At 43.8% G+C, this 19,196-nt stretch overlaps 1 protein-coding gene across 1 annotated transcript in view; it reads right to left on the minus strand.

Annotated features, from left to right (window-relative positions):
• MYRFL (myelin regulatory factor like) overlaps positions 1 to 19,196 on the minus strand; it is an 89,753-nt gene that overhangs the window by 17,049 nt on the left and 53,508 nt on the right. Inside the window, 4 exon segments of the mRNA XM_028532034.2 lie at positions 1,817 to 1,877; positions 2,461 to 2,624; positions 17,937 to 18,018; positions 18,787 to 18,929. Of these exon segments, the coding sequence (XP_028387835.1) occupies positions 1,817 to 1,877; positions 2,461 to 2,624; positions 17,937 to 18,018; positions 18,787 to 18,929 (450 nt within the window).

The following is a 19,196-nucleotide window of genomic DNA, read 5'->3' on the forward strand; positions in this document are numbered from 1 at the left end:
CTTACGTTCTACTCTCCTCCCTAACCAACCGCCACCCAGCCCCTCACTGAAGCCAGCGCCAGCCCCAGGCCTCTGCTCACACCACTTCATGCAAAACCTCTCCTACGGCTCCTGTGAGCCCTGCCAGTGCGTGCTCCTTCTTGGAGGCCCAGGCCTGTAATACTCCTGCTGCACTCTGAGCATCTGTAATACGTATCCCATTCAGGTACAGTGCTCTTTGTCTTTCCTTCTGGTCTTCCCTGGTTACTTGCAGTTATTTAGTTGAAGAGGCCACATGTCACTTTTATCTGCCTCCCACAAGCCTGGGACATTGACTGCAAAAGGCCTCCCCATTGAATGGGTGCTCTTTAACACCCATGTCACTTCCTGACTCTGTGTCTGCATCCCCACCCCCACCCACCCACACATCCAAGACACTGAGCCACTTAATGTTTTTATTTTAGACAGTGAGACTTCAAGGGATATTTTCAGACTGAGCTCTCCATTCATACATTCATTCGACAAGTATTTCTTGAATACCTACTATGTGCCTGGGACAAAGTGTGAGGAAGGCAGACATGGGGCCTGCTTTCAGGGACCATGCATCCTAGTTAATATTCTGAGATAACTGCAAAATAAAGAGATTCTGTGGATGCAACATGCAAGCTACAGAGGTTGCACGTCACCAAAGTGCACCTATTAGAGTCGTTATGGATGTAGATACCACCCCCTCCATCCCATTGCAAACCGGTTAGTACAGAGGGTACCTTCCTGACACAGCATTTTTAATGTTCTGTTCTTATTGAGCAGCCGGCTAAGTGCTGAGCGCTGTGCTAAGGGCTTCAGCTCATTTAATCCTAACAACAATCTCCATAAGGTATCACACTACTATTATCTCTATTGTCCAATGCAATTAAGTAATGTTCCCAAGAACAATCTTACATATACAAGAAGCTTGTCAGCAACATAGCATTGTAGTAGTTTTTAGTAAAATATTAAATTCTTTCTGAATCTTTTTACGATACTTCAATGTAGTATAATGTGAAGAGTGGAGAGAAAACCAAGGCAATGGCCCTAACATCAGAATTGGGTCACGGCTGCCTTCCTCCAGGAAGGACTGTGAACCGCTGGTGCGTCAGAGGGAGCAGGCCGTTTCCAGCTGAACTGTAGCTACAAAGGGAGGGTTGCAGCTTCTCCCTCTCAGGCTCTGCGCTGCAACGGAGAGGGTGTCCTTCAAGTTAATACATGATTAACCTTCACTTTTTACTGTAAATGGTATCCTACTAGATGAAAGTCCTCTATTCATTAATAAAGCCATCACATTTTAATCTTTGCAAGCAAGTGAATACCTACTCTCCATTTGCATATATACTACTAAACATCAAAGGGAAAACAGGGATTTGAGGATTAACTGGAATCCCTTCGGGATCTTCTGAAGTCAAAGATAAGGCCCTCTGAGGAGTGAAGGCATCCACACAGAGCTGGCAGCCCAGGGCCATACGTGTGTGGAGGCCACGGAGTTCTACCTGATGGGGGCCCTAGAAATCAAAACCAGCAGAATAATAATTTTGGAATGAGCATGTCCTGTACTCATTTCTCCAAGCCTTCCTTAGAGATGTTAAATAGATATAGAGATTATCTATAATAATATAAATAGATATTAAAACCAAATAATGTCTATTAAAAGGTTAGTATTTAAATACCTGAGTGTAGAAGGTTGCAAACTAGGAAATTCATCAACAAATAAATGAACAAAAAAATCTTGATCAATTTCTCTAAAGACTTTCTTGGTATGGAAAATATTTTCTCTATTCTTTATCAATGTAAGTGTATTTACCTTGTTGGATCTTTTGGGAATGGCCCTTCTTGGAGGAGCTCTAACAGCTCTGCTAAATTTGCTTTAAAAAGAAGGAGAGAGAATTAATTACTATTCAAACGCCTCTCCGGGAGTTGGATGACAAAGGCCCAGGCAGTCACTACACAGCAGTATGACTTTTCTTGTAATACAGTGGTAATTTAAAAAAGGAAAAGTCAAAGCAATTGAGAGTTCCTTTTGTGGGAAGGGACCTTAGTAAGCATAAGTGAATGCATTAAATGTTACATTTCTTTTTCTTAAAATTATACCCCAGGAAATGTGCATTTACCTCCTTAAGTAAAAAAAAAAAAGTTTTTTCCCCCTCAAGGACCAAACTGGTTTTCTAAATTTAGAAATGGCTGCCTCTCCCAGTTAAAGGAGAAGCTACCCTTTTACTAAAATGCAACACTTCTTGTAACAACTGCTCTTAAACAGATGCCTGATGTTATGTCTCATTTTTAAAGCTGCAACAGAAAACTAAGAAAATGACCATATAAGGCAATTGTGTTCCAAAACATTCTAAAGGAATAGAGATTTAACTATCAGAAGCTAATGGTTACTAGTTGATCTAGTTACAGAAAGACTCCATGCCTTTGTCCAAACGCCTATGGCAGTCCTGGGTGTACCTGATTGAGCTGGCTTCACTGGCTGAGGGCTTCCAGCTACTGAGCCGCTTTAGCCTGGCCAGCTTTCAGTTGCATATTTCTAACGCCTCTATTCTTTCTTCAAGGTCGTTGGTTAGTTTGCAGAGCTGCTTCACTGCACCTGCATTTTCCATAAAGATCCAGTCCTAAAAATGAAAATAATACAGATTATATAAATTTATAAAATTGAAACTACCAGAGTACGGTCCATAGCCCATTCAAAGACAGTTGGAACACATCATTGAAAATGGTTATACACAACCTCAAGTTCATTCAAGATACATCTGGAGAGGTCTGCGACTTAAAGTGGTCTTGCTAAACTGCTGGCTGCATAGTAAAACTGCTTATGTTCAATTTGCAATAAAATGGAAATATGTCCTCATAACCCAAGAGAGGGAATGGAGCTGAAGGACATTGTCAAGTTTGGAATCTGAAAATTATTTTCAATAACCATGATGCTATATTTAACACCCATAAACAGAAAGAGCAGGCTTCTGAATGTTGACTTTTGCATGCATCACTAAATCCTCATTAGAAAGGACCCCAGTTCTTCCTGGTAAAATGTGCATCAAAGCGCTCAGGTGAAGAAAGGAGGGATGAGGACCTGCACTTGTCTCTGGCTTCTGCGTCTCACTGGACGTGAGAGACAGCTAAAACCTAACAACCTCTCTGAGCTTCAGTTTCTTCATTTGTAAAAGGACACGAAAATTCCTGAGGTGTTAATTTTTGCTTTAACATCCCATGAGCTATCACGTATTTTTCAGTCTAACTCCCAAACAAAATTTAAAACAACAGTAATACTTAATTATTTCTGTTCAGAGAAAGTCACTGACATGTCAGAAAGACACGAAGGGGGAAACCAATGAAAGGCAGAGTGTGCAAGCCTTCCCTTCCCTGCCCACACACTCCAGTTGTCGCAGGGACAAGTGTGTCCGTGTCTCAGCCTGGAAAGCTCTCAGTGGCAGCTCACACCCTGACCCCATGACCTCTCCTCCTTTCCCACCCCCACTTACAAGCTCAGAATGCCACTGTGCTCTTTGGGACTCACAGCAGCTGGTCTGCTACTGTGAAGGAGTGAGCTAGAGGCCAAACGAGAAAGACCCTTTTGTGGTTAGGGGATCATACTCAAAGGTGCGTGTGTGTGTCTTTAAGATTCCCATCATGCAAACCAAAGCTTTAAGGGTTTCAAAAGCGGTAAAGCAACCACTCAGAAAGGATTCAAAAGCTGAACATAATGGACTTAAGGCTTAGTTCATACAGTTTAAAGACATGAGCACTGCTACAGAACAGACTGGTCAAGATATGTATATGGTCCATATTCGAACACTCTACGACTGCAATATGATGGTATATAAATCACTTACGTCTAGGATAAAGGCTAAAGGAAAAATATTTAAAATAACTACAGCTACAATAATTTGCTAATGGTACTCACATTTGAAGAGGTAAATTATAACATCAAAAACATAAATGGGTAGAGTTTTTGTGTATGCATATGATTGAAGTTAAGTTGCTAGCTGCCAACAACAGGCTGTTATATCTACAAGGCATTTCATGGAAGCCTGATGGTAACCACAAAACGCAAACTGGGAGTAGATACAGAAATGGGGAAAAGCAGAGAAGCAAACATCCCACCACAGAAAACCACCAGTTCCCAAAGGAAGACAGCAAACAAAGCAAAGAACAAGAAAAATACAAACAGCCAGAAAACAATATGACGGCATTATTAAATCCTTACCTATTAATAATTGTCCTACACAAAAATGGATTAAATTCTCTAATCAAAAGGCAGAGGGTGGATGAATGGATTTAAAAAAAAAGAACAGGACCCGAATCTTCGCTGCCTACCAGACACTCAGGTCAGCTTCAGGGCACACGCAGGCTCCGGTGAAAGGATGGGAAGGGATTCTAACAGAAACCGGAGAGAGCACGGGTGGCTATACTTAGATCAGATAACATGGGATCTAAGTCAAAAACCCTAACGAGAGTCAAGGAAGGTCATTACAGAATGATACAGGGGTCTTCAATTTGCCCAGAGGTATTACAGTCGTAAATATGTGTGCACCCAGATTCCGTCTGAGATGAATGAGCTCCAGGGATCTGATTGCAGCAAGGTGGCAGACAACAGGTAGCCACGCTTCTTATAGACCTGATAATGCTAAGAGAGTCAGAGGGAAGCAGGATTTTGCCACCCCAAAATATGTCTCATTGGCATGAGGATTATTTTAGGCTGATTATTTTTAAGAAACAAAAGACTGAGGAAGAGCTTCTTACCTCCCCTTAAATGCCTAAGATAATTTAGATAGAGGGCCTGTTTCAGGAAGATGCGCTATCACCAGAGGTTACCAGGAAGACTATGATCCAGGTGTGGTCCACGAAGGGGGCGGGAGGTGGAAGGGGCTGGAGGAGTGAGGAAAGGGGAGGGGGGTGAACTCAGCAAGGCCTGCCTGTTCAAAGTCCTCTCTATGTCTTGTTGTCTCCTCTTGGCATAGCAAACATCTGTTTACCAAACATTGTTTTCTCATCTTCATGTAAACCGCCTCCCTCCCCTTGGAAGTCCCAGACTCCTACCCCTTTCTCTTTAGCTCTGGATGGCAGATAAGCCTCAACTGGCTGATTGTGTCTTGACCCTCATATTCTTCTGGAGCAAAGTCATGCACAAAATTAAGCCTGGGTTTTTCTCCTCTTATCTGTCCCACATTGATGTGATCCTTAAACCAGACAGGACAGTCTACAAGGATAGAGAAGAAACTTTTCCTCTCCAGCAGAGTAAATCTTAAATGTTTTCACCACACATACACAGAAGGTAATTATGTGAGGCAATGGATGTGTTGACTAACCTTACTGCAGTCATCACTTTGCAATATACATGCATGTCGAGTAATCATGTTGTATAACTCAAACAGTGTTATATGTCAATTATTTCTGTTTCGTTGTGAGGGAGGACCCTTTATGTAAGTAAAATAAGATTGGACGTGAATTGATTACTGTGGAATCTGAGTGAAGTATATACATGGGTTTCATCACTATTGTCTCTATTTTTTATATTTGAAATTTTTCATTAAAAATGTTAAAAATAAATCACAAAACAAAACCAACAAAAATCTCCTGACCAAAGCTCTTCTAAAAGTTCTAATTCTGGTACAGAGTTTCTTTTACTTCTCTATTTGTTTTAATAAATGTACGGCAGAGATTGTGAAGACAAGAATAGCATTCTATGGTTCTAAGTCACAGTAAATGTCACTGGACTTTATGCCATAATTGTAACTGCAGCATTTAGTGGATCAGGTGGTCAGCTGACGTCCACCCAGCTGTGCAGATCAGGCTCCCAGCCGTCCCCTCTGGCCCCTCCCCCACCTGCTCCCTGACAGGCTGTTGGTCCACCAGCATGCTGTCAGTTCAGGGGCCTCTGTCTCCTGAATCCACCCACTTCTCTGTGCCCTCGCTGGCACTCACCATACCTACTATATATATCTTTATTTTTATTGGCAAGTGGCTTCTTTAAAAAAAATGTTTCCTTGACACATTGCGTGTGATTTGCCCCAACCAAACAGACCATGGAGAAAGATGCTCAGGTCCTCTCTAAACCACAGTGTGTTCTTTGCAGTGCCTCCCCAGCTGGCCTTTACCACGGCTTCACGAGACCAGAGCAGTGGCTGCCTTGTCCAGACTTGTCATTAATAATAAAAAGCCTTCTCTGATCTCACCAACTCAAATTTGCCGGCACCATACATCTTCCAGGTAGATCCAGTTGGCCAGAAAATAATTCACGTGCTGGTCTGTGCAAGAGGAAATAAAGGTGGAGAGGGAATTTACTCGGGCCTTCCTAATTATAATGAAGGCCCCGACTTTAAGGATCCAATGGAAAAATACCAAAAAATAAATTTCTAGGACACGTTATGAGGATGACTCTTACTGAACTACTCTGACATCTGTCCTCTATCACCGTAATAAAGCCAGTACAGGGGAGGGCAAAAGTCAGCTTACAGTTGTGCATCTGTGAAGCACAGTTGGTTTTTATATTATTATTATTTATTTATTATTGTATTTTTACTTGTATGACAACTATAAACCTGTTTTTGCCCACCCCTGTATAAATATGTTCAAAAATTCATCTAGAATTTTCCAAAAATGTCCTTTTCTCTGCAAGTGAATAGTCTTGATGAGTTCATTTTAACCACGAATGTGCACCTGGACACCTGAGGGACTTTCTCTAAATACGCACCCAGGTCCCACTTGGAGGCGTGTTTATACTCATTAGGAACGAGGTGGCCATAAGGCAGGGACACTTTGAAAAGCTTCCCCATCAGATGCCCACTGTTTGTTCAAAACTATTTTATGGGAGTAGGGGGGAGAAAACTGTACTTGAACAATGATTAAAATAAAAAAAAGAAACCCCCCCCCAAAAAAAACACTATTTTATAATTGAACCTAATTTAATTACTCAACTCTGTCTTGTTATGATTGACCATTTTACAGGGGACCCACTACCTCAGCAGAAATGTAGCTTTACAGTTGGGATGCAGAAATGATTAACCAGCTTGCCACCACAATTGCTCATGGGACTTGGGGTGTGGGCGGAAGTGGGAACTGCTTCAGGTCACACAGGAGTCTCCTCCCTGCTGCAGACGCACTCTGGGGTGCAGGCACACACACAGCGTGAGCACTTATTCTGAAAGGACGTGCCGGGCAGTTGTGAAAGTGGAGCTGCTATCTCGCTCAGAGGGGCCCCTTATCTACGTGTTGTCTTCACGCTCTGTGCTCTAATCGTACTGAACCATTCGCCCTTCACTGAACTTGCAGAGGCCTTTCCCCAACCACCTGTTCTCCCCTCTTCCCACCTTCCTTACATTTAGTGTCCTGTTTACCTGCAGTATAAACACCCAGCAACCAGCCCCCACGTCGTATCCACAGCCAGTTCTCCAGCACAGAGCAGTAACTCAATACGTGTTTGATGACCCAATGAATGAATGAATGTACTCACATTCTTACCATGGCAGTTCATGTTATGAGGCATTGAGAGTTCATAGCATTGTACTCTAGTAAGATTGAAGAGACTGGCAAAACTTCCAGTTTATTTTTGTTATCTCAGGTTTCTCTTTCTCAGAAAAATAATGCTAATGTCCAAATCCCCATGTTAGGAAATGCCCATGGAAATGCAGGTGAATTAAGCAAGGAACCACTGGAGTTTAACATTCTCAGTGCAGTGGGATAGTGGTTCAACTGTACCCAGCAAATGGATTTCCGCTCTGGTTAGGTCCTTTCCCCTTTGGGAAAAGGGGAGGAGATTGGCTCAGGAAAGAGATGAATGTTCTTCCAGGCCCCCTCATGCCCTAGGAACCCTGGGACTGCAGAACACAGTTTGCAAGCTCCTGGGTCCTTTGCAGGTCTGACAATAAATGGGCCCACAACACTGGGAAGCAGCCTCTTTGGGGGAACTATAACTTGTCCATTGAACAAGAGTGACTAAGCCTGGTAGCAAAGAATGCTTGGGGAAGGTGAAAGAGGCTCTTTTTTTCCCAGTGAGTGTCACAGACTTGAAAATCTCTCCTTGTGGCATCTGATGTTGCAGGGCCTGACATTTCATAATCAGATCATGGGAATAAAACAGCCTGTAACTGAGCATCAGGAAAACGACTGCCAAGGGAGAAACTGTCTTTAGCTGATGGGTGTGTCTGGCAATTGTTTGAGCTTTGGATAAACTTGGCTTTAGATCTTTCTCCAAGAGTTTATTTTATGGGTCGTTCTCCAGGCGCTGACATGGATTTAAAAAAATAGAATCCCCAAACCAGAAAAGCAGGCTCCTGAGATAGTGTGGAAGCTCAGCCCTCCAGCTGAATTTCCATCAGATCCCTGGAGGAGAGGTTTGCCTCATGTGCATTTCTCTTGCAAAGGGGATAACATTTCTCTTGGGCTCATTTCCCTGCCTGTTGTGTTGTGACCTCTGCCTTACATGGGAGGAGCACAGCTTTATAAAACCACTTAAAATTATGGTTTGTTGTTGTCTTTTGTGTGCTTTAGAATCCTTGCTTAATTTTTAGTTATTTCTGTGTAGTGGAATTTTTTATGGAAGGGTTTGAGTCCTCTGACCGAGGCAAGTTGCCAATTGAACTAGCACATATCATAGTTTGTTGCAATTCTTTGAATTCTTGTCTTCTCCAGGTGAGGGATGAGTTTTTTGGGGGGCAGTCACTGTGTCTTGTGACTCCCCAGGGCCAACTAAATACCTGGCATGTGTAGCTTAATGTTCAACTAATGAACAGAATCAATAGCTCTTTATCAGACACCTATTTTGCACTCATCACTTTCCTAGGTGCACAGATAAAACAATTAGATAAGGCAGAAAGGATCTCTGCCCTCATAGAGTGCATTTTCTAGTGGGGGAAACTGGTCAAATACAAGTAAATCACAAGTAAATAATACAGTTTTAAGTTGCAATTAGCACTAGGAAGGACGCCAACAAGGCATTAAAGTAGAAAATAATTACCACTATCTTAAGCCATTGTTATAGCTTTGGTCTCACTGGTTTTATTTTTGAGAGCACTGGGAAAGAGTAAAGTAGCCTCCAGTGGAAAGTTAGAGCCTCATCCTGAGGAAGACCAATAACCCAATGTAAAACTGGGCCGAACAATTCACAGAAGGAGCGATCTAAATAGCTACCATAAGAAAGCAATGCACAACTTTGTTACTAGTCAAAGAGAAGCAAATTCAAACAAGATATCACTTTACCCCAGTCAGATTGCAAAATTTAGAAAGTGTGGTAATGTCAGGTGTTGGACATGCAGAGAAGCAGTAAGTCTCATGTGTTGCTGTTACGAGTTAGAACTGACTGACCACCTGGCAGACTTTCATGAACTTAAGGCTCTGAGCATCCTGTACCCCACTCCCAGTGTGTGTTCCAGAGGAAAACTTCCATAGATTCAAAAGGGGGGCTGCAGAGTTCGTGGTCACCAAAGCTGGGGGATCCACAGTTGAGAAGGAAAAGTTAAAGGCATGGGCCAAGGAATTCCATGCATCAGGCTAGGAGCAGATGTTCATAATTAAAACACAGTAAAAAACAACACTAGCAATATTCCAGAAAGCCTGGACATCCAAGGATATATAAGAAACACACTGGAGTGGCTGTCATTGCTGTGGAGGGTGGATGGAATAGGACATGAAGGTAAAAAAGGGGAAATGCAATAAAATAAAAGAGCAGTAAAATAAGGACTGTAGTATATCAACTCTAAAGTTCCAACACTAAAGACAAATCCCCAGGGGGAACAAATGAAAGGAATCTTGAGAGATACCACTCTTGCAGAAAATTTCTTTACTCTTTAGCTCTCTGCTCAGTCTAAGTAGCTTGACGGCACAGTGGAGGACTGACCAGCTGACATGAAGTTCAGTAGTCCGGGTGCTTTGCAGGTGAAGTCCAAGTCCAAGCAAGTTCTACCTGCTTACTGGGAGGAAGAGACTTTGAGCTAGGTGTCAGGCTTTACAGTTAACAGTAATTGAGCATTGGTCAGAAAGGGACTGAATTATACTTAAGACTTTACTTCTTTAAAAATTACTTGCAAATATTCTCTTCAAACACTTTGGCATAAATTCAGCTAGTCTAAGTTCCACTTAGGTAAATCAAGTGTGAAATTCCAGGTCCTGTATCACAGGCCTATCTGATTGTCAAAGCAGTGCCACCCCCTGCTGGCATGATACTTCAATTGCAGTTTTAGGCATCTGGAACCGTGACTTCTTTCCCCTACATTTTGTTATAAAAATTTTCAAGCATACAGAAATGTTTAAAAAGTTGTAAGGACTCATCATATATGCACCACTTAAACTCCACAGTTACTATACTGATCTGCTTTTTTAAACTCACCTCTCTCCATCCATCCATCCATCCATTTACTGGTCTTCTTTAAATGCATTTTAAAAATGAACAATAACTTTTTTAAAGAAGACATGACTATGAAAAGAAATTTTCCAAGAAAGCAATAAATGGCCTATTTCTCTCAAAAATTTTTCCCAGAAGACAAGAGAATTCTCTCCCTGCTTTCAGCATAAGGAGTTCCTAGGAGAGAAGAAGATGATCTAAAAGCAGGTGGTCCGTTGTTAAAACATCCAGGGTCAGTTGTAACAACTTATGAACTCGGAAGAACTCATTGAGCTCAGAGTCAAATCAATCACGTGAGTGCAACGGGGATCGTGCACCCACAGCACACTTATCGTCACAACCAGGAAGTCGGTTCTCCTTCCTCCCGAGATGAGAAAAGAATGGATTTCTAAACAGCTGCTGAGAAGAACATTTGAAAGCCCCACTTAGATTCTGGGCTGGCTTTTTGAACATAAATTAATATCATTTTTTAATAATGCAGTGTTTCTCTATTTAAATATGAAAAATACATCGATCTAGAGGGATCTGAGGTGGTGGCATCTCTGAGTGGTAGGCAGAAAAATGTATTAATAGTTAACCATTTATTAGGTTCTGCTATGTTGTAGACCTAAAAGTCATTGTCCTAAGAAAAACTTGCATTAGCAAAAAACATTTATAAGAACAATTGCTTCAGGGGGAGAGGGACAAAGTGATCAAAATAGAATGAAACTCACCATAATGAAGTTATTTTTACTGTTGAAATGTAAAGAATAAAATAATGTGTTCTGTATAACTATAAAAGTGATCTTATAGTCCCCAAAACTTGCTGAGCCAAGTTTTCGACAGTTTCATCTGATGCTGAAATTCATGCTCTTAACCACTATTTACCTAAGACTATCCCTAATTTTTCAGTCATCAAAATCAACACTGTTTTGTTAACGCTCACTTTCCTCCCATCTCATCCACCTCCTCCCCATTTGCTCACTGATCTGCTCTGCTCACCTGACTTTTCCATACTGTGCTGCCCCGTACCCTCCTCCTGCCTCTTCCCAATCCTCTCACGCTTCATGGGCCCTCTCCCTCCTCCACAGCCCTCACTGGAAGCGCTTGGTGTCCTCTTTGCTTCTCATTCCAAGTGAACTCAGAAAGCCTGCCAAGCCAGGCAGGTGACAGGGAGCAGAGAGGGGACACACGAAGCCCCTTAGGGGAGCCACCCCTTGGCACCGTGTCACCAGATCTGAGATTTCCAGGAAATCAGAAATCTAAAATTTGTTTGAGGACCTCCTAATTTTGGGAGGTAGGCAATAAATTTGAAAGTTTTTAAGTGCCACAGGTCAGGGGGTGGGGGCAGCAGGGTGTTGGTCGCAGGCTCCCAGTCTATGACCTGTGTCCATAACCTCTTCTTCTTTATGTTTTTATTTATTTTTTGTTTGTTTTTGCAGTGGAGAAATATTGGCTATTTTATTATGAATGGTGCCATCCAAGATAATGGGGAGCTAGTACTCAAAAGCCCGAATTCCCTAATGGCAGGGTACAGATTACATAGGGCAAAGTCACAGGACATCGTGGGTTAGATGTTCGGGGCCACGCTGGGAGCTGTGTGGTCAGAGATTGGGTAAGGGTGATGAATCATTTCTTCAGGTCTTGAAGACAGCTCTGCAGTCGCCAGGGGATCGCTCCACATAGGGCTCAGGAGCACACAGGTAGCTGGCCAAGTCAAAAATCATCTCCTTACTCCAAATGTGACACCTAGCAAGGGCAAGCAGCGCCAGCCAAGGTCCCCCTCCTAGGTCATCAAGTCAAGACGGCCCTGACAGCTTCTCAGGACTCATGACCCAGAGCAGGGCGCCCAGCCAGGGCGCATCTGCTGCGGACACCGGCCTGGGCTACAGCGGCCGTCTGTTACAGGCACGGGGTCCATGTGCCAATGTTCCGAAGGAAAGGCTGGTATTCAAGAGATCAGAGTATGGAGCAAAGAAAGGTTTATCGACTGAGAAGGCCTAAGTTGGGACGACGGGGGTACATTACAGCATTTGCCAACCTTTCCCTTCTTAATATTGTTATCCATGTCCGCAGCTTCCCTCAGCCCCACCTTCTCTTGAGTTCTACCCTCCTGTCGTCACCTCTGGACGTTTTCATCTCACTGGTCAGCTGACATCGCACACTCAAAATTGAACCCCTGTTTTCCCCTAGAGAACCGCTTCTCCTTCAGACTTCTTTATTTTACTAGAACCACTTTTCTTCCTTTCATTGACATTCACAAACTCAGGCGCTAATACAAACACATTCTTATTAGAGACCCAGGAGGTGTCAGAATCTGTACTAAACAACACAGGATTGATGAAGCACCTTCTCTGACTTCCAGAAGCTCCTCGTCGGCTAGAGGAGAGAAGATGCATATTCAGAGGCCTAAGACATTGTAGAGACAGGATCAGTCCAGGCATCACAGAATTCATTCATTCATTTGGCCAATATTTATTGAATTCATACAATATTCTAAGCCCTGGAGTTAAAGACACGCATCAAGTACTGAAGACATGGCTTTGAAAAGCAGAGGAAATTTTTGATCTCATACAACTAATTGGGGATACTGGCAAAGAACAAGCAGGCAAATAAACAAGGCAATTTCAGTTAGGGACAAAAGTTAGCAGTGTGTCCTCTGCACAGAAGTGCAGCCCAAGGGGTGGATGGGTCTGCACCGGCCAGAGGGAGCATCTGTGTCTATTACTAAAAGCACACCCTACACCCTCACGGTGGCCCTGAAGCTTAAAAGCAAAGCTCTGTGATATGGAGACTGTTTAGCTAAGGTGGTCAGGGAAGGTGTTGGTGTTGAGATACAGCTGATGGGTCTTTCGGATGGAGAGCACATACCAAACCAGCTCAGAGGCAGAAACAAGCTGGCCAGTATGAGAGACAGGAATAAAGGCTGGCGGGCCAGTGACGAGCAAACGAGCTGTGTCTGTGTGTGCAAATATCACAAATACATCGCATTCTGAAGGGTCTCAGCTTGTTCCAGGTGGATGGGTGGGTGTGTGAGTGTCAGGAAATGAGCTAGAAAGACCAGACTCCACTCAGATTGTGGAAGCTGGCAACAGTCTAGCCAAAGAAGAGCCACAAGTGAGAAAGGGAGATTGTATGATCACGGATCTGTTCTGTTTTGTTTTAAAGGAAGACCATTCTATTGGTGGCTGGCAGGCCAGTTAGGTCATTATAAGAGGGATAAAATGGAAAGAATAAAGAGGGTAAAGAAGGGAGATGATGAACAAGAGCTAGGGCCAGAGTAAGAACAACAGCTCTCAGCATCTAATTGGATACTGTGGATGAGGAAGAGGAAGGCTTGAGAGGCCTCCTGGGGTGCCCACCCTCCCTCAGTCACACCTTCAGCCCTCAAGGTCAGTAGGGTGTTACGTCACTTGCCTCTCAGTCTCTCCACTTCCTTTCCATCCTCGAACCCGTAGTGTCCAGGTATCCCCTCTCCTTCCTCTGCACTTACGTGATCGTTCAGTTGTGCACCCACAGCACCTCTCACGATGCAGCGTAGAGCATTGTTTCTTGCATGCCTGTCTTACCTGTAAGGTACCTGAACACAGGAACCAGGCGTTATTTATCTCTGTGTGACTGAAATGACAAGTCCTGCCCCTTTATGGCTGAAGAAAAATAGAATCAACGAGTAAAAAGTAGCTACATACTGAGTTATGGTAGAGTGGTTTATAACATGCAATCTTAAAACAATGCATACAGATTATTCAATGAATAATTACTCAGAAGATGAACCTCATCTTTATATAGGCTCAGTTATGAATTTATGTTCAGTTATGCTCAGTTTAAGGCAGTTCTTACATTTATTGTACACATTTTTCTTATACCAAGTATACTTAATAATAACGCTCAAGAAATGTAACCACCTGCTCCCATATAATCACAGAAACAAATAAATAAACCTGCCAGGTGAAGAGATGGGTGAACAAGCCAGAGAGCCCCCAGTGGCCTCATGCAGGGTTAGATGATGGTCCCTACTGCCCTGTGGCCCCCTGACCCCAGTGTCAGCCCTGAGCCCCTCCAGTCCACCATCCATCACTGAGCTTCCATCACTGCCTGGCTCCTAGGAGAAGCACAGGACTTCAGATAAGAGAAGTTTATCTGGCAAGGTCACCTATCCTCTTAAGAAGAGAAAGGCCCCTGGCCAGTGTGGTTCAGTTGCTTGAACCATCATCCTATAGCCGAAGAATTGCAGGTTTGATCCCCAGCCTCGGTGCATAAAGAAAAGTTGTTTGTGCCAACATTGACTGACATGACTAATCTCCAACCTTGCTTGGTTGCGTGGACAGTCTTTAAAGATCCAGCCATTCCTTTACCTATCGTGATATAAAGTTGCAAAGTACACACAGAAGTGATACAGCAATCGTGCAGCACAGAGTTCGACATGTGCACTTCTAGTTTGCATTTTAGCTTCAGTGAAAATTTCTTTATTAAAAAAAGAGACATTAGATGGAGGTGAAATGGCACAGAGCAGAAAGACTATCTTGCCCGATCTCCAGCAGCTGCTACAACATGACGCCCAGGAAGTCCTAGTGCCGTTCCTCACGCCCTCCATCCCTGGACGTGGCAATTAAAACTACCACGCTGCCCCGGGGAATGGGTGGGAGCCAGGAAAGCAAGAGGCTCTCTGTACCTCTTGCTTATTTTATGATTAACAAAGAACATAGGACAACAAAAGCCACGTTCCCTGTGTCCTTAATGAGACAGAATACAGGTGATATTTTGTGAATGTAAAGGAGGGGGGTTCCACAATGTTGAGGATTAAACCACAACTGAAGGCCATCCTCAGAAGACAGCCTGAGAAGGAAGAGAGTATGGAGATGGTGTCACGGATTCTGTAGATGAGTGTGGCCTTAGTGATATCTCCGTAGATCATATCACTCTAAGGTTCTGTTACTCAGAGAATCGCAACTTTTCCACGCTGGACTCCTGTTGGTTTTGCTTATTTATACACTGACTGCTGCCTTGGCATGATTTGCTCCTCAGGTGAGAAATGAACCTGGCTGCCTGGAACAAAAACGCCATACCCCACTTTCCCAGGGCTCTGCACTTGCCTTCCCAGGAATGAACTTGGGTTGTAGCCTCTCCTGGGGGAAGTGGGGTGTGGCCCTTGGAACTCCTGTTGCTAATAATTCACACTACCTCCATTCAACTCATCTGGGAATGGAAAGATACTGGGCCAGGGAGAGAACTACTTATTTTGCTGAACAACGAGAGTCATAAGGCCCTGGGCAGAGGTCACCTGCACGAAAACACAGAAATCTGTTTCCTGAGCATTCTAGGGGAGGCCCTACCTTAGCCGCCCAGTGACACACTCTGAACGCTGTATCCTGAGATGGACAGCTGTGCCTACCCTCTATTCTCTCACCCCAGGAAGCTTATGAAAATGTGAGAGACTGAGTGTGACTTTATTATACGAATACCTCTGAATATAGTTTATATTTTAAGTAAATATAAAATATTTAAGTAAATTATTTGAAAACTTCAGTACTTTATTATCAAAAATAAATTTCTCAAGTGAAGGGATAGCCCAGGTGCGAGAAAGAGAAAGGACAAAAAATTTCTTTTATCCAAGATGCGATCCTGGGAAGCTGGAGAAAGTAACCCGTCCCCTGCCACTAGGCCTTGCAGCCCAGGCCGAGCAGGCTGTACATATCCACTCAGTGTTTGTTGTCAATGAACTTGCAGCTAGAAGGGCCTAATGTGGAAATGCAGCAGGACTGGTAAAATGGGTATCACCGGGAGGCTGGTTAGCAATGCACGACTTTGGTCTCACCCCATTCTCGCTGAATCAGAATCTGCATTTTAATAAGATCTCCCACTGGTTCTTACATACTTGGAAACTGAATTGACAAATTACAAATTTGTCTTGCTCAAACATCTCTCTGATTACTATAAAATCCCCATGTCAATCAGCCTTCCCTCCCAGCATCAAATATAAGAATGCAATGTAAAGCAAATCGGGCAGCAGAGTGAAATCGCGAAGCTTGCAAAGATGTGGGATTTCACAGAATTAACCGGTGTGATTTTGGAAAACTACTCAAATCACACAGAAGGTGTTAGGCAGGGAGGAGATGGCAGCTGAGACACCTGGATGAGCAAAGAGGAGCTCATCCATGAGGATGGTGACATTCCTTCAAAAGAGAATATATAAACATCAAAGAACGGCCCTGGCTGGCGTAGCTCAGTGGATTGAGTGTGGGCTGCAAACCAAAGCATCTCAGGTTCGATTCCCAGTCAGGGCACATGCCTGGGTTGTGGGCCAGGTCCCCAGTGGGGGCCACATGAGAGGCAACCACACATTGATGTTTCTCTCTGTCTCTTTCTCCCTCCCTTTATCTCTCTAAAAATAAATAAATAAAATCTTTAAAAACTTTTTTTTAATTAAAGAATGAAAACAGGCCCTTGGGAAAAAAATGATGAGGCTCATGAATATCTTTGTAAAAATGACCCACTTTATAACTGTGCTGTGAAAGTCAAACATACAATTTTGTTGAAAAACTGCTTAAATATCAACATTTCAGTTGTAGGGTAAGTGGAAGCAGCCTGGCTTCCCCACCCAGGTGTCAGGGTAACTAAGGGAAGCAGTGTTCCCCTAGCCTTGGAGGGGCCTGATGACTAGTGCTCTCAGAGCCTTGAGACTGGGTCAGATAAAATGGTTCCCATAACAGGAAGTGGGCTCGCATGCACAGAATCGTGCTATGTTATGTAATCTTTTGGCTTGAGCTGGCTTTGTTTATCTCTAGCACTTAAGGAGGTAGGGGCTTCTCACTAGATTGACATGCAGTTTGCTGCATGCGTGGCCCGCCCACCCACGAATAAAGGCATGCCAAGCATCTCCGGCTCTGTGCACTTTCTCCCGTCTGCCCAAATCTGGAGTGGACCTGCCAGGCCTTGACAGGCTGCAACACCTCAGTTTTCCATCATTCTGAGAAGCACATTGTTTTAATGATCATGTAAACCAGGGGTGCCAAACTCATTCTCTCTGGGGGCCACATCAGCCTCGAGGTTGCCTTGAAAGGGCCGAATATAATTTTAGGACTATATAAATGTAACTACTCCTTAACTAGGGGCAAAGAGCTCAGCGCTGCTGCCGGGTAGAAACAAGGTGCCAGGCTGGATAAAACAAGGTGGAGGATTCGGCCCGAGGGCCTTGTGTTTGCCACCTGTGATATAAGTGATATTATGTGACATAAGTTACTTTCATACATTTTAATTCCATCTTTCAGGACAAAGTCTAATCAAAGCTTCTTGTCGCTCTTTCTCACAATGTTCAGTGGTTGTTGTAAGGGCACTCCTGCCACGGAGACTTTCCCAAGGGTGCCCTCCGACCACCAGACCCACTGAGCTCCAATGCTTACTGTGCATATTCCTTTTTCTTTTCCCCTTTACGACTATTTTATGGCACCTGTAACCAGTGTGGGGTCATCGACACCAGCTTACTACCCAGCTTGGCAAAGAATTCTTACTGTCCTTGTCCCTGGCTGGGTGTCCCAGCACACTGTGATGTCACAGAAGGGGGTTCACATGGGGTGATAGCTCTACAGGCAGGTGTATATTCTGGGGTTACCTTATCGACCATGAGGAAATTCTGCAGCATCTCTCCGTTTTTGCAGGTGATATCACCTACTTCTCTCACGGCTCTGGGATCTCTCACACGTCCCGGACAATCATTCCTAGACACAAAACACTCCCACAGGTCCGGTCAGGAAAAGACCTTTCCATGGAAAACCCTCCCAGGTCTACATCAGAAAGGAACATGACAGCTACAGGCCACACGACAAGTCCTTGCAAAGGGATGCTTATCCCTTCTCAGCTTTTGCTTTGATCTATTGCATTTGAAGCAGAGAAGGAATTTTGAGCTGTGAACCACTACGGGATTAAAGTGGGAGTGCCGTTTACTTTTCCTTGAGACTCTGTGCAAATGTTGGAAGGGGAGAGTAAATACCTTAGCATTCCTGTACATAGAAACAAGGGTGGGGCATTAGCTTGGGTTTTTTCTTTTCCTGCAGGAGGACTTTGCCCCCTAATCGGGCCCCCTTTCTTTAGGATTCCCAGATTGGTGTATAAACACCACTTTGGCCCTAATCTGGCCTAGGCCTGCCATTGTCCCTCTTCATCCCCGGACTAGCCAAAGGCGTACCTCGAACAGTGTGAGCTGCTACCTGCCCCTCAGCCCTATCCCATGAGCAACAGGACTCCAGTGAAAAGAAGCAATATATTCCCAGAATTCCACCAGTACCTTGGGATGCAGGAATGGGGATGGGGTGTTGAGGGAAATGGCAGTCATTTCTTTAAGCCTTCCTGCTCTAGTGATCATGGGTTTCACAGAGGACTAGTGAGGCCAACAGAATGTTGTCCAGTGCCACAGCACACAACCTCCAGGTAAAGAATTCAGACTTAAAATTTTAATAGGTGACAATACAAAATTAAGTAGGGAATGTGCATGTGTACCTGTTTGATGGGCAGCATTTATGCCCATCGCAGACGCGAACTCAGGTTTGTGGTCACATTCAACGACCCTCATTTGGGCTATTCTTCTCAGCTCTTTGTTTGTGTCAACCTAATTGAATTAAAGAAGAGCAGATTTCACCCACTTAGATATTTGCAATTCAAACCAATGCCCACAGTGGCCCAGAGAGATTAGACACCTTGAAAATGGGATTGTCTTTCCCTGTTGCTCAAACTATTTTAAGAGGAATTATATTTTGGCTTTTTAGAGAAGCCAAAGTTTCAGCTTTCATGTTAGTGCCATCTATCCACTGAGCCAGTTTCTGTCTAAATTCCCAGACAGAAACTCCCTCGGTTACTGGCTTTGCCTTCTTTCCCT

This window comes from Phyllostomus discolor, chromosome 2, assembly GCF_004126475.2.
Source record: "Phyllostomus discolor isolate MPI-MPIP mPhyDis1 chromosome 2, mPhyDis1.pri.v3, whole genome shotgun sequence".
Lineage (NCBI taxonomy): Eukaryota > Metazoa > Chordata > Mammalia > Chiroptera > Phyllostomidae > Phyllostomus > Phyllostomus discolor.